Source organism: Eschrichtius robustus, chromosome 3 (genome assembly GCF_028021215.1).
Source record: "Eschrichtius robustus isolate mEscRob2 chromosome 3, mEscRob2.pri, whole genome shotgun sequence".
In the NCBI taxonomy this organism is placed as follows: domain Eukaryota; kingdom Metazoa; phylum Chordata; class Mammalia; order Artiodactyla; family Eschrichtiidae; genus Eschrichtius; species Eschrichtius robustus.
This window is the reverse complement of record NC_090826.1, coordinates 33,059,432-33,075,108: the sequence shown is the minus strand read 5'-3', so window position 1 is coordinate 33,075,108 and position 15,677 is coordinate 33,059,432. Positions and strand designations below refer to the sequence as shown.

The window sequence follows — 15,677 nt, the reverse complement described above, 5'->3', positions numbered from 1 at the left end:
GGCTAGGTGGGGGACAGGGGTATATGGAAACTCTCTGTACTTTCTGCTCAATTTCGTTGTGAACCTAAAACTGCTTTAAAAAATATAGTCTATTAATTGTTTTAAATAGTTTTACCACAGGACTTTTTGGAGCCATTACTATTTGTTTTCGTTTTGTTTTGTTTTGGTGGTGTTTTTTTTTTTGTTGTTTTTTTTGTTTGTTTTTTGCCACGCTGCACAGCTTGCAGAATCTTAGTTCCCCGACCACGGATAGAACCAGGACAACCAGGTGCAGTGACAGCACCGAGTCCTAACCACTGGGCTGCCAGGGAATTCCCTTTTTTTTTTTGGATATTATATTCTAGATGTATCGGTACAAGAAGTGATACAACATGCAGTCTTTCCCAAACTTATTTTAGCGTTTTTGTGCTACACCTGTCAGCACCCCATGTGCCTCATAAGCTGTTCATGAAATGCTCCTCCGAGCGGCTCCAGTCTCCCCACCTCCACTACCATGGCCCTCATTCAGCTCTTGCCCTTCTCTAGTCCCCTAGACCTGGTCTTGTTCTCGCAAACACACTGTTGTCGGCAATGCAAGAGTGAGCCGCCTGAAACTCGGATCTGACCATGTCACTCCACTGCTTACAACGCTTCAGGCTAAACTCCTTCCTAGGGTGAAGGAAGCCCCCCGTGATCCGACCCAAACCCACTTGAGTCTCACCTCTCACCACACCTTGACTCACATCAGACCTTAGAAAGAGAACTGCTTGTGCTTCCTGGAATGTTCTGTGCTCTTGCAGGTTTCTGTCTCTTCCTTCACATGGTACTGTCTGGACGACTCTTCTCCTCACCCCCACCTCACCCACTGGTTAACTCCTCCCTGGCCCCCAGGACTCAGCTCAAACGCCTCTGACCTTAGGAAGGCTTCCCTGACCTTCCTAGCTCCCCTAAAACATGTAAAAGAGATTCTAAGTCTGTTGCCCCACGATTCTGTAAGCTTCTTGAGAGCAGGGACTACGTCAGATTCATTTTTTTCTTATCTCTTCTTCCCAAATTCTAAAAGCTGATGGGCCCCAAGGCTCAGTCCTCTTCTCCTTATGCTCTCTCCTTAGGTGACTTCATCTGGTCTCATGGCTTTACATACCATCCACACCCTGATGACTCCCAAACCAATACCTCCACCGAACTATCTCCAACACAGACGCCTACCTTTGCTGTCATGTTTTTCCAGATCTCCACACGACTGGCTCCTAATTCAGGTCTCAGTTCCAATGTAACCTCCTTCTGACTGTTCCATCCAAACGGTCCCATACCCACCCTCTCCTCTAAACTTGTCTTACCTTGTATTATTACTACCTGAAATTAAATAATCTATTTACTTGTTTATTGTCCATCTCCTACCACAATACCCCATGAGATCAGGGAGTTTTGATTCATTGCTTCATTCCAGAGCCTAAGACAGTGCCTGGCACATTGTAAGCACTTATTGAATATTTGTTGAATGAGTTAATACCTAACATAGGCCTGGCACATAATATTTGCTAACATTTGAGTGCAAAGTGCCCTGTGTGCTAAATGCACCACAGGAATTGCTTCATTTTACTTTAAGTATTACCATGAGTCCCATTTTACACTAAGACCCAGGGGCTGAGTAGCTTGCCCAGGTCACAGAGTAAGAAGGGATATGAATACTGGCAGCCTGATCCAGAGCTGACTTTCTTAGCCACTGTGCTGTCCTCTCACTTACACCTGGAAGTATTCAAAAGGTGTACTCAAAGGAAGGGCGGGTGTGGGCTCAGCTTTTTATTGGCGTGGGGTTGCGGGGGAGTGCTTCTAGTTCTGATGTTCTGGGACTCCAGCAGGTACAGAAATCCAGAGTTCCCTCCCTCACAACTCTAGACACCTCTGGAGAAAGGCCCCCTTTCTGACTGCCTGGGCCTGGGCCTGGCCCCTGGGTATGTTCTGTATAAAGTTTTTTGTTTTGTAATGGAAACACAGTTGATTTACAATGTTGTGCTAATCTCTGCTGTATAGCAAAGTGACTCAGTTATATACATATATACATTCTTTTTTTATATTCTTTTCCATTATGGTTTATCCCAGGAGATTGGATATAGTTCCCTGTGCAGTAGGACCTTGTTGTTTATCCATCCTAAATGTAATAGTTTTTAAAAATACGGAAAGTGAGGGAACTGCCCCTGGAAAGCAGAAAATCTGCGTGGAACTCACCCTCCTCCAGGAGTGACACAGTGAGAGCAAGCGAGCGGTCCTTCCCTGCAATATTTATTAAGGAATTTACACATACACAGGAGAAAGGCAACCAGGAGTTGCGGTTCCCAAAGATGAAATCTTTTGAGCAAAGTTTCCTTGTTTTAATTTTCAAGTGGGGTGAACGATGACTGAGAGGAAAGCTGCCCAGGCACTCTGCCTCATACACCTGGACAGGTGGGGAGACAGAGCAGCCTGGACACACCGGCAGGAGAGAGCGACTGGCAGGGCGGAGAGGGGAAAGGAAGAAGGGAGCTACCAATGAGATTGTACCTTTTTTTAACTAAAGAAAAACTGGCAACAGTTTTAGGCTGTTGATAAATTAACCTCCCTCTGTTGCAAACCTAAAACTAAAAAAACAAAAACAAAAATACCCAGAGCAGATGGGGAGGGAGTGGGAGGCGGAATACACACACACACACACACACACACACACACACACACACAAGCAGTACACATGTTAAGCTCTGCATTCCCACGGGAGGGGCTGGTCCTCCAGCCACAAAGTCAGATCCTACTGAAGGCAGGATGGAGGCAGGGAAACGGGTGTGTGTTTTTGTGGGGAACCTTCGTAGAGTCTTTGGTACTAATAAAGGCTGGCCGAAGCAGCAAGTCTTGAAGCCTCAGATCCAGAAAGCAATTCAGGGCAAAGTAGAGTCTTATTTTTGCTCGTCCTCGTAGGAGGGCGTTTGCCTCATGCCAGGGCTAGGGCCAAACTGCTCTAAGACCCAAGGAATATTTAATTTGATTTCATTACTTTCTTCATTCCCATAAATCAGGGGAGCATGATGCCTCTGTTTTCACCCCAAATTTAAACATATGGAAATAGCTTATCAGACCTTCCTGAGTCTGATAGGAGGTTTCACCTGGTGGGAAAGGTGCTCAAAGGTGTGCACATTGATCCTGCAGTCTAAGTGCCTTCTGCCAACAGTTACTAGGGCGCTGGTGCCAGGAGAGGACCAGGGCTGAGGCTGGGGAGGGAGTCAGGAGAGCTGGGGGACAGGCACGACAGAAAACAACAGAGAGGTCCGCGTGTTTGGGACGTGGCTGGGCTGCGCAGAATGCCAAGTCCCAAGTGATGGATTGAGCAGTTTCTAAACCAAACAGAGAGAGGTAGGAAAGGGGATGGGGGTGGGGGAGCAGTTGGGGAAAGAGGAAACACGGGGGGAGAGAGGCGCTGAGGAGAGTGGTAGTCATCCAGGTGGGTTGTTTTTTATTTCCACATCTGAGGGCTGAGAGTCTGATTTGCTGCCTGTCCGTTCCCGCCGTTCATGGACTGTCCGTAGCTCAGCATGCCGTTGGCGCCACAGAAGTTCATCCCAGCCATCTGCTGGGTCATCTGAAAGGGAGAGGGGAGACTCTCAGACCAGGCTGTGGGCCTGCGGCCAACCAGAGCAACAGGCAGGGAAGGAGTCCTTCCGCCTGCGGGGAGGGGAGAGTGAAACAAAGGGGAGCTCTGTCGGGGTACATAACTGCCCTGAACCCCCTCGGGTCATTCCGAGGATACCAGACCACGAAGATGAAGGACTTTCCAGAAGGGAGATGTTGTCTGAGACTACTGCTCAGGAAGGGGAAGGGGGAATCCTGGAGCGACTCAACATAAAAGTGGCATGGGAGGTTAGTCTCTGTTTCTTTTCCAATCTCTCATCCTGAAAAGAAGGGGCCTGTTGTGAACTGGCCGTGGCCAACCCTGAGAGTAGAAAGAGAAGCCCCCACGCTGGCGCTCCTGTCTTATCTCCCGCAGAGTCATTACCGACAGTGTCAGGGAAAGTTCTCGAGCAGAGAGAAGAAGAAGAAGGAAAGGAAACTGGACCATTCAGAATGAACAAAGGAAGGCAAAAAAAAAAAAAAAAAAAAAAGACCAACATGTCTTCAGGTCTTCAGTGTATGAGAAGGGAAATTGCTGGGAGAAAAGAGTCGGTGGCATCAGGCCTGGGTGGGGTTGGGGTCTCTTTATGAATTCAGTTGAAAGCCTGGCCTCCGGCAGTGAACAGAAGAAACTATTTCTCAAAGAAAAATGCCTTAAATTTCCCAAGCCTGGTACATTTTCTGTTTAAGTTCTTTTCCTTTAGGAGAAGGTATAACTATTTTTCTTCCTCCAGCTTTTAAAGAAAATTTCAAATTTACAGAAAGGTTGAAAGAATAGTACAATGAAATCCATATATCGCTCCTTAAATTCACCAATTGTTAACATTTTTGCCTTATTCTCTCTCTGATATATACATATATGTCACCTTTTAAACATTTTGATGGGCACTGAAAATTGCACATATCGTGACATTTCACCCCTTAATAAGTCAGGAATCATCTCATAAGAAAGAAGACTTTCCTAGAACCACATTACAACTAATACGTCCAAGACGTTTAATATTAACACTATATTCTAATATACATTACATTTCAATTTTACATCTCTTTAGTCTCCTTTAATCTAGAAGAGTTCCCCTGCCATTTTTTCCTGACACTGTTTTAAGAGTCCAGGTTGGTTATTTTGCAGAAAATCCTTCAATTTAGATTTATCTCATGTTTTCTTATGATTGGATCCAAGTTAAATATTTTGGGCAAAAATTCCATGTAAGTGATAATGTGTCCTTCTTAGTATAAGATACCAGGAAGCACATGAAATTAATGTGCCCCACTGTTGATAATTCTATGTTTGATCACTTATCTTAGGTTGTATCCATCATATGTTCTTTCACTGTACTTAATAAGTAATCTGAAGGGTATTTCTTTGAGAATGTGTGAATACCCTGTTCGTTCTACAATTATTAGTTGTCATTCTTCAGCAAAGAAGGCTTTCCCTCCCTCTATCCCACACCCACTTTTTAAAAATATCCCTATGGACTCATGGATTTTTTTTCTTGTCTACAGAGTCTAAAAGTTTACTGGGATATGTTAGAGTTGACCATTCTGAGTCAATTTTTCCAGATACACAGTGGGTTCTTTCAATATTATATTCAAGTCTTTTATTTCTAAGAAATGGTCTTGTATTATAGTTTTAAATATATTAATTCTGTTCCACTATTTTGTCTTTTTCTTTGGGAGTCTCCAAATATATTTATGTTAGGTCTTCTTTGCCTGACTTCTGCACTACTTTCTCTCTGATTCTTATTACGGCTCCCTATATTTAGTTCTCTTCTCTGAGCTGTTTCATGCCTTTCCTCAATGCCAAACATATTTTCAGTTGAATCTATTCTCCTTTGACTAACTTGTAATTCAGTCTATTTCTAAGATAATTGTGTCATTTTCCAATTTGTTTCCTGAGTTCAGTAAACTTTCACTTCACAACTTCCAGTTTTTTGTCCATTTTGGTTCTAAGTTTTTAAATTTCTGATTCAAGCTGTTTTGTCTTATCTGCAAGTGTTTGTTAAAGGACATTTAATTCAGATTGGTGGACCGTGTAACAGTTTTCTTCTACTTCGTGACTGCTTTTGGGGGAGAATTTCCACTTCCTGAAATGTTCTGATTTTCATTTTCTATTTTCTTCTCATAGTAGTTTTGTATGAATGTCATCTGCCACTTTCTGTTTAGTTTGTAGTGCTCTATTTTTCCGAATCAGCAATAATACAGACAGGTGAGAGGGTCTGGGGAGACTACTAGATTTGTTAGTACAAGAGCGCCCTCTTCTGTTAGTATAGTGAAATGATTATTTGGTGGGAAGGAGAATGGTGGATCTTCTGATTTTGTGATTCTCTTTTCCACTTCTCATTTCTTACTTCCGCTTCACCACCAGGTCTCCAAACAGCACCCCCTCCTTCTAGGTCATCCCCATCTCTCCTAGACACAATGCTTTTCCAAAGCTACCACTCATAAACCTATATATTTCAAGTCCCTTGTTTTTGATTCTCCAAGTAACCAGAGTTCTACTCCACCACGTCTCAGACCTCTTCTCCGCATGCCTCTAATCAGGACAGGGCTTTCTCTTTCTAGCGGGTGATTTTATCTATGCTCTTATCACCTCTAGCCCCCTGCTCCCTCTCCTCTTTTCACATGGTCTCTCTGTGATGCTGGCTCTGGTGGATTTCGGTGTTTATATGCCTACTGCCACGTAATTTGAGGTCTGTAGTATTCTATTAGATGCGGTAGTCGTGAGCTATGGGTGCTTTTATTTGCACTCATTGTTTCTCTGTATAGGTTGTTTTGGTGAATGTGTGGAGAGTTTTAGAATTAGGCAGTTACCCTTATTCTACAGGAACCCAAAATGCCTTAGAAAGTCTGAGGTTAGACAGATGTTCTGTTAAAAAAATAAATAAATGAAGCAGACCCGAGCATGTCTCTGGCAATATCTCATTTACACTGCAAGGGTTCAAAGGGTAAGGGAGAGACACTAAGTGAGACGGACTTGAGGGAGGCTCAGAACTCTTGTCCTGAGTGAAATGGAGCAGCTTACCTGAGTAAGGTTCCACTGCAGCTGCTGAGCTGGCTGAACCCCGTACACAGTCTGGGGCATAGCTGCCAGGCCTGCCATGTAGCCGGCCTGCTGGGTGGTCACCATTCCGTTTGGCACACCCATCATGGATGCCTGCATGCCACCCATATAGCCTGCAGGCATGGCCATGGGGGCAACCATACCAGAAGCTCCTGGCTGAGCTACCATGCCTACTGGTGGGGGCATCATGCTCCCCATTAGGCTGTTAGGAGGTGTAACCCCAGGGAAGCTGGGGTAGGCTGTGGGATATGCCATCTGAGCAGGAGCCATGAACATTGCTGCCAAGAAAACATACACACAGATCTGTTAAAGAGGAATGCGTACGAGGTGAGTCCAAACTCTCACTGGCTGCTCCTTTCCAGCTAGAATTCCTCAGGATTACTCAACTCAGAATGCTCTTTTACACAGCAAAACGGTTAGACAGAGCCCCTACAAGACTTGCTATGGCTTCCAGCGGGCTGCTGACCCAGCCACTTCCCCTTTAGGGTCCAGATCCGGACCCTGAGTCAGACTTCACAGAGCTGTGATGCCAGACCCCACAGAAGTATGGCTCCGAGTTACGTTAATCTCTATCTCCTGATACGTGGTAGCTTCACAAGGAATGTCATGTTCAGGTTTGTTTGGAGTATGATATCCTGGCCCCCAGAGCAACTGCCCCTGTCACAACAAATGATTCCTGCATGTAAGGCCTCACGTCTCTGTCCGGCACATTGCCATGACCCCCATGAACTCTACCTTGGGCAGGCATCTGAGGCGTCTGGGATCCATAGAGTGAAAGGATGGAGTCTTTAGAGAGCTGCTTCTTGCCTGTTTCTTCTGATTTGCTCCCTGGCTCTGGAAACAGGTTTAGGTTTTCGGGAACAGAGCCGGCACTCCCCGCGGTTGGCATGGAACCTACAACCTTAGGGCAAAGGGGGCGGGGGGTGGGGATTGGAATGGTCCTCATGGGGGTCTCTGTAAGGACCTCCTGCATCTCTCTGCCGCTTCTAACATTTGCAATAAGAGTTCGTGGCTCGAGTTAATAGCTTCCTGACGCTTTTACCATACAAATATCTGGAAACACCTGATAGTTAAGCTCTGGTACAATTCTTTGTTCTTTAGCAAAACAATGTGATTTGGTGGAAAACTAACACATAAACAAATAAAAATGACCTACAACTGATGCATCCAGAGAGAACTGAGTTAAGATCCCAGTGCCACCACTTACTAGTTGTGCAACGAGAAGCTAGTCACATTAACTTTTCTGAACTAACATTTCCTCATCTATAAAAGATCCATTTTGCAGGGTTGTGGTGAGTATTTTAAATCATAAATGAAATATACAAAATGAGATACAAAATCACCTAGCACTGTGCCTGTTGTACACAGCAGGTATTCCACAAATGGTAGCCATTAAAGGTTTCAAGTCTTTCCTACTTACAAACTCTCTGGCAATAACTCAGGCTGAGGAGCTGACCTACAGGATCAGCCTTTACAACCTGACACACCTTCAACAGAAGTCCACTCAAAGGGCCCACTCTTTTTGGGCAGGAGACAACATGGAATGAATAGTAACCTTAGGCTGTAACACAGATGATAGCGTTAAGGGAAGAATCAAGAAAACCAAAGTCCAATTCCACCAAGGAAGCATGACTTGGTTCCATGATTACGTTATCAAAATCACCCTTTCCAGAATGCTCTTTAATCCTGAGGCACCCACAAGACTCACCTTTCTGGAAACTGAAGAAGAGGGAGATGGAACAGAGGCCAAAAGATCTAAATCCTTCTCTAGGGTATTACTGGTCTTACTATTTGCAATGGAGCAGGACACAGGAGCATCTGGAAAGAGAGATCAAAGTTAAAACGTAGCACTGCTCATTAAGCCCATTCCTTCCTTCTATTCTAGACACAAAGCAGCGAAGGCCCACATGCTCCATCAAGAACCCAGAAATCTATGTTCTGGAACCACCCAGCTTGGATGGGGCATCTCATAAGAGGCCTCACCCCACATTCCCCAGAACAGTCTGGAGAAGCCTGTAGCCCAGCTTTCAGGCAAAGGACAGCAGAAACCCAGGCTTGAAGGCTACGTTATCACCACCGCAAGGGGGCTGGCTGGCTCCTTTCGGGCTATTTGAGGGGCAGAGCTGTGTAGGATTCATTTTCAGAGGGAAATGAAAAGTATAGACATTAGAAGCCGAAGTAGCCAATAACCTAAATCAGCAGGAATGGACTGAAACAAAGTATAGCCATCAGTACTGTGAAAGGTAAGAATAGGCTCTATTTCTGAAAGGGGTAGAACCACTAGTTCAGGGTTTCAAAAGTTTGGAGGAAAATCATGATCACAAGGTAATGGGCCGTCTCAGAAACAGGATGCACCTGGAAAATGAGAGGGATGGGGGCAGGGCTCACAGGTGCTGGTTTAGTGAAACTTGCTAACGTTTAATGAATGCTTAGTTTGTGCTGGGCAAGGAGTTAAGAGTTTTAGAGGCATTATCTCATTTAATCCTTCCAACATCATCTTTGAAGTAGACTCGTATCATCCTCACTACGTAGGTTAGGAAAGTAATGTTTAGACGTTAAGTGAGCTACCCAAGGTCACATAGATAGTAGGTGGCAGAGTTGGGACTTTGGCTTCAATGGCCATGCTCCACCACTACTGTACTTAACCACTACTCTATCACTGTACATTTTTCACAGTACGGTGAAAAATGAAACACCTCTTAGAACAACTGCTCAGATGTAAAACAACAGGAAGAACACGAGGGAACAATCTTAGTGATGAAGCCACCAACGGAAGAGTCCCATCTCTACCTATCTTCCCAGGATCACAGAGAATTCATCAAAATTTGTATGATTATGGGAGTGGAAAAGTCTAACTCTTACCAAGGCCCAACAAATCCATGACAGGTGCTGTGGATTTCGGGGAACTTTTCCGAGGTAGCTGTAGATCTTCTTTTTTCTGTGGCTAAGGTGAAAATACGTTACAGAAAGAAATAAGCAGGTGTTTTTGAACCTTCTATTCTCCTCTCTGCTGTAAAGCCACAGGGGTTCTTGTGGCTTGGCTGCTGTTATTCAGAGAGTTACCAAAGAAACACAACTCAGGAAGCGTCGTGTGAAAAAATCAAGTCAGGAGGCACAGTGCAGAAATCAAACCTAAAGTGAAAAACAAAGCTGTCATCTGTGCTTATTTGGCTTTCTGAAGAGACAGATCTTTCTGAAACCAAGACAACCACAGATCAGGGTATCCAACAGGAGCAGCAGTTTCTGGTCCCAGGAAAAGCCAAGAATAAAGGCAGGTGTCCTATGGTACAAGAGCCAACACATCTCTCAGTGATTAGAAAACCTTTAATACCGAAAAGGAGCTCAGTTAAAGGTTACCTAATTCACTCTGCCAGTATCACTAAGGAATGTGTTCTGCAGACAGTGCAATTCAGAATGATGATAGAAGACTCTTCCTTAAGCAAATAGTAAAAAGTCCTCTTTCCCGAGAATCTAAACTCCTATAGTGGAGCATCTACTACCACTGCCACAATATGTCCTATGGGAAAAGAAAGGTGTCTACTTCCATATGACAGAGCAAGAATACAAGAAGGGATGGTTTAAAATGGATGAGGATAGCCTGGCTTCTGGACTGTTCTTAACCACAACAGGAGAACGAGGTAAAGAAGGTCTAAGGAGAGAAGGACTAATGTAGCATCTGCTCAGAAGGTGTCACAGAGCCTTGGCATTCTGCCCTGAAACGTGCCTCTTGCTCAGATGGGACAGATGCAGTTCCTAAGCTCCCACCTGGACCCCAAAAGAAGTGTTACAGAGCAGATCAGGCAGCAACAAGGCAATGAGAAAGCAGCAGAAATGTCAGCGGGTGATCTAACCTAAACGTGGCCCCCCTTTAGCCCCAGGTGCAATGGTGAGATACGCTATCAACACCACCCCACCCGTCCCCTCCACATGTGAACACGCCGTGTGAACAAGGCCATCCACACAGTACACATACTTCCCCACTTACCATTTTAACTTTCTCAAAAACAACAGGTTCCATTTTTTTCTCCGGAGCTGGTTCGCTCCCTCTTTTCCACTTGTCATCTTTTTCTTTCTATGATGATTTAACAAAACAAGACAAAGAACAGGCCCCACGGTGACTAACAGTTCAACAAATTATAACCTCAAATGGCCCAAAAGGACACAAATATCCCTACTGAATCTGATGTAGGAGTCTGACAGACTCGGGGTTTCTTGGTGTGGGGCATGAGCGTTGGCTTCTTCCACCCTGGCCTCAAGGCTGCAACAGGCATCTTTCAGATTTCTTAAGCACCTCCCTCCTTGTTCTGCCTAACACACTTATGACCGCTAGTGTGCAGACTGGGTTATCTACAGGGGTTAAGCCATTTCACCGGTTTGCTGCCCCTTTTTGACCCTAGTTTAACTTGCTCATCTTGGCACAGGGGTGAAAACTGTTCATCTTACTCGGCATACAGCCTTTGTGATTTTCTAACTTCCATCAAAAGTTCTCTCCCTCTTCATCTCCTTTTTTAAAAATAAGAAAATAAACCAAGCTTAAAGATTAGAAAAACAAAAACCAAGAAAATAAGGCAAAAATGAGTAAAAGGATTCAAGTATCCCTTTTAGGGTGTCCTGAATGCATCACCTGTATAAAACCAAAAAGCACATCAAAACCAGAATATTAGAAAGTCTTCCTCAGTTTTTGTTACTTTCAGAGGCAGTTTCATAATACTTGCACAGATTATACTGTTACTGGTCACATTTTTATCATCAAAAGAAATCTAAATGCATAACAGAGCCACAAAGTAAACAAGAACACAGGCATATAAAAGGAAGTATAGGCGGCGGAGGCGGGGCTCGCGTCGGGCCCGCCCGGGGAGCCGCAGGCAGTGGTCGAGGAGGCGGCGCGGCGGACCGACAGTAGCGCCCGCGCTGCGGCTCACGGGACCGCGCCGCGACCGCCGGGGCCGGCCCCGAGGAGCGCCCGCCGCCGCCGCCGCCGCCGCCGCCGCTGCCGCGCGGACCAAGGTTATGAACGTGATTTCTGATGAAACTGGATTGGAATAATTTTCATGATCTTTGTATATTTATATATATTTTAAAATTTTGCATTTGACTTAAAGTGCCATGAGAAAATTTGCGTATTGCAAGGTGGTCCTAGCCACCTCCTTGATTTGGGTACTCTTGGATATGTTCCTGCTGTTTTACTTCAGTGAATGCAACAAATGTGATGAAAAAAAAAGAGAGAGGACTTCCTGCTGGGGATGTTCTAGAGCCAGTACAAAAGCCTCATGAAGGTCCTGGAGAAATGGGGAAACCAGTCGTCATTCCCAAAGAGGATCAAGAAAAGATGAAAGAGATGTTTAAAATCAACAAGTTCAGGCTTCCCCGTTGGCGCAGTGGTTGAGAATCTGCCTGCTAATGCAGGGGACACGGGTTCGAGCCCTGGTCTGGGACGATCCCACATGCCGCGGAGCAACTGGGCCCATGAGCTACAACTACTGAGCCTGCGTGTCTGGAGCCTGTGCTCCGCAACAAGAAAGGCCGCGATAGTGAGAGGCCCGCGCACTGCGATGAAGAGTGGCCCCCGCCCGCCGCAACTGGAGAAAGTCCTCGCACAGAAACGAAGACCCAACACAGCCAAAAATAAATAAATTTATTAAAAAAAAAAAAAGGATAAAATCAATCAGTTCAATTTAACGGCAAGTGAGATGGTTGCACTCAACAGATCTTCACCAGATGTTAGGTTAGAAGGGTGTAAAACAAAGGTGTATCTAGATAATGTTCCTGGATACAAGGAATATTATCACAACAAGTGTGGTGATTGTTTCCCACAATGAGGCTTGGAGCACACTTCTGCGAACTGTCCATAGTGTCACTAATCGCTCACCAAGACACATGCTAGAAGAAACTGTTCTAGTAGATGATGCCAGTGAAAGAGACTTTTTGAAAAGACCTCTAGAGAGTTATGTGAAAAAATTAAATTACCAGTTCATGTAATTCGAATGAAGCCATGCTCTGGATTGATCAGAGCTAGGTTAAAAGGAGCTGCAGTGTCTAAAGGCCAAGTGATCACCTTTTTAGATGCTCACTGTTGAGTGTACAGTGGGGTGGCTGGAGCCTCTCTTAGCCAGGATCAAACATGACAGGAAGACAGTGGACTAGCCTATCACTGATGTGATCAGTGATGATACTTTTGAGTACATGGCAGGTTCTGACATGACCTATGGTGGATTCAACTGGAAGCTCAATTTTCACTGGTATCTTGTGCCCCAAAGAGAAATGGACAGAAGGAAAGGTGATCGAACTCTTCCTGTGAGAACACCTACAATGGCAGGAGGCCTTTTTTTCAATAGACAGAGATTACTTTCAGGAAATTGGAACATATGATGCTGGAATGGATATTTGGGGAGGAGAAAACCTAGAAATTTCCTTTAGGATTTGGCAGTGTGGAGGAACTTTGGAGACTGTTACTTGCTCACATGTTGGACATGTGTTTCAGAAAGCTATACCCTACATATTTCCAGGAGGCACAGGGCAGATTATCCATAAAAATAACAGATGTCTTGCAGAAGTGTGGATGGATGAATTCAAGCATTTCTTCTATATAATTTCTCCAGGTGTTACAAAGGTAGATTATGGAGATATACCACCAAGACTTGGTCTAAGACGCAAACTCCAATGCAGACCTTTCTCTTGGTACCTAGAGAATATTTATGCCAATTCTCAGATTCCACATCACTATTTCTCTTTGGGAGAGATATGAAATGTGGAAACAAATCAGTGTCTGGATAACATGGCTAGAAAAGAGAATGAAAAAGTTGGAATTTTTAACTGTCACAGTATGGGAGGTAATCAGGTTTTCTCTTACACTGCCAACAAAGAAATTAGAACAGATGACCTTTGCTTGGGTGTCTCCAAACTTAATGGCCCAGTCACAATGCTCAAATGCCACCACCTAAAAGGCAACCAACTTTAGGAGTATGACCCGGTGAAATTAACCCTGCAGCATGTGAACAGTAATCAGTGCCTAGATAAAGCCACGGAAGAGGACAGCCAGGTGCCCAGCATTAGAGACTGCAATGGAAGCCAGTCCCAGCAGTGGCTTCTTCGAAATGTCACCCTTCCAGAAATATTCTGAGACCAAATTTACAAAAAAAGAAAAAAATAAGGATTGACTGGGCTACCTCAGCATCCATTTCTGCTACATTCTTAAGTAGCAAAAAAGGAAAAGTGCTTTCCTCCTGTAGGATGTAGGGTTTATCAGCCATTAAAACTTAGACTGCTCTCGCTTTCACTAGCTGTGAACCGGCCCTCCTGTCCAAGGATATGAAACTACGTAGTAGCGAGACTGTGCACGCTGATGTTTACAAGATTGGAAGAGTCTTCCATCAAGAATCATTGTAAAGAATATTCAGACTGAAACAATCTACGAAAATGTGATTTCCAGAGAGCTGAACCTTTTATGGTTTGCTTGCATATCAGTAATTTCTGCTGAATATGCTTTTATAATGAAGAGACGTCCAAGACTTTTTTTCTGATTAGAACTGGTAGCCAGTGTATTAAATATTGATATAAAAATAAATGAAAAAGAACTGGAACCAGATTCAGAATCATGAAAACATTTTTACAACAATTAAAAAAAACTATATTAAACAGGGTTTAAAGGAAATTAAAACAGAACTATGAGAAGTACCATTTGTTATAGTATAGTATCAAATTTCTATATAGATTTTATACCTCAGTGGGGAAAAATAACTGATTCCGATGACATTCATTCTGTTTTCATCTGTGATAGTCATGGATGCTTTTCTTTTCCCTTGGGGTGCTGAAATTGAGCTGAAAAAGTGGCTCTTTGAACATAGTTTTAATTGCTTTCTACAGTTTTTATTTAGTTTGTGGGCTGTTGGAATTGTAATTTTTAATTTCCTTCAAAATATGGAGATTTAAAATAATGTCTGGTCTCACTGAACAAGTTTGATATCTCAGTTGCTCTTGGGTCAACTGGCGTATAGACTTTCTCTCACACACACAAATTTCTTATTAGATTTTCAACTTCCTAACTTGATTCAACTGATTATGCTTAATACCCAAGATTCATACTACTGTACTACAGATTTGTTTTCACAGCAATAAATCTTCTGTTCTTTGTTTATGATTCCACTCAACAAAAGGCCTGTAGAAGTGATTTATTATTTGGGTATTTGGAGATGATACGTTTGATGGATTTTTCGAAAACTTTTTTCACTCCATACTCAGATGTGCTTCATTGTCAAGCGCATATTTACATTAGATTCTTGAATTGTAATGTCGATCTGCTGCTTTTTTTAAAAATAAAATTTGACTAAAAAAAAAAGGAAGTATAGCATACACATGAAAAATGGTCAGCCCTGCTAATCATCAAAAAGTGAAATTTAAAATTCATTTTGGGGGGAATTCACTGGAGGTCCAGTGGTTAGAACTCTGCGCTTACATTGCTGAGGGCCCAGGTTCGATCCCCGGCTGGGGAGCTAAGATCCCTCAAGCTGCAAGGCATAGCCAAAAAAAAAAAAAGCACTTTTTGAGGGAGAAAAATCTTAATAATAATATCTAATATTGGTAGGGATTGAGTAAAACTACCACTCTTACCCAATGCTAAGAAGACAGTATAAAATAGCACAACTTCTAGAAAGTATATTGGCAAAAGTACGAAGAGACAAATACTGAAACCCTTTGCCCTAGATAATACAATATTTTGTAATGTATCTTAAGAAAATAATCCAAAACATGGAAAAGGTTATATACACCAAGAACTTCATCCCAGAATTTTATATGCTGAAGAAAAACTTAACCTTTATGCCACAGAGGAGAATAGTAAAATAAACTGTGATCTAGTTACTCACTGAATAAGATCCAACAATTACAAGTTGTGAAAACTAACAAGTAATGTTACCAAAAAAAAAAATGATGTGTTAAGTCGAGTGAAAGCAGGAGACATTCTATATAACTGTATTATAATTACGCCTCCAAAAAGTAGGAAAAA

At 43.4% G+C, this 15,677-nt stretch overlaps 1 protein-coding gene and 1 pseudogene across 1 annotated transcript in view; one reads left to right on the top strand and one right to left on the bottom strand.

Annotated features, from left to right (window-relative positions):
• Positions 1-2,246: 2,246 nt before the first annotated feature.
• Positions 2,247-15,677, bottom strand: part of SMAP2 (small ArfGAP2) — a 48,081-nt gene continuing 34,650 nt past the window's right edge. Inside the window, exons 5-10 of the mRNA XM_068539609.1 lie at positions 10,662-10,748; positions 9,539-9,620; positions 8,385-8,494; positions 7,412-7,577; positions 6,638-6,954; positions 2,247-3,586 (exon numbers count right to left, since the gene is read on the bottom strand). Of these exons, the coding sequence (XP_068395710.1) occupies positions 3,461-3,586; positions 6,638-6,954; positions 7,412-7,577; positions 8,385-8,494; positions 9,539-9,620; positions 10,662-10,748 (888 nt within the window). The 3' untranslated portion in view covers positions 2,247-3,460. The remainder of the gene's footprint in view (positions 3,587-6,637; positions 6,955-7,411; positions 7,578-8,384; positions 8,495-9,538; positions 9,621-10,661; positions 10,749-15,677) is intronic.
• LOC137760992 (polypeptide N-acetylgalactosaminyltransferase 1-like) lies at positions 11,778-13,820 on the top strand (annotated as a pseudogene).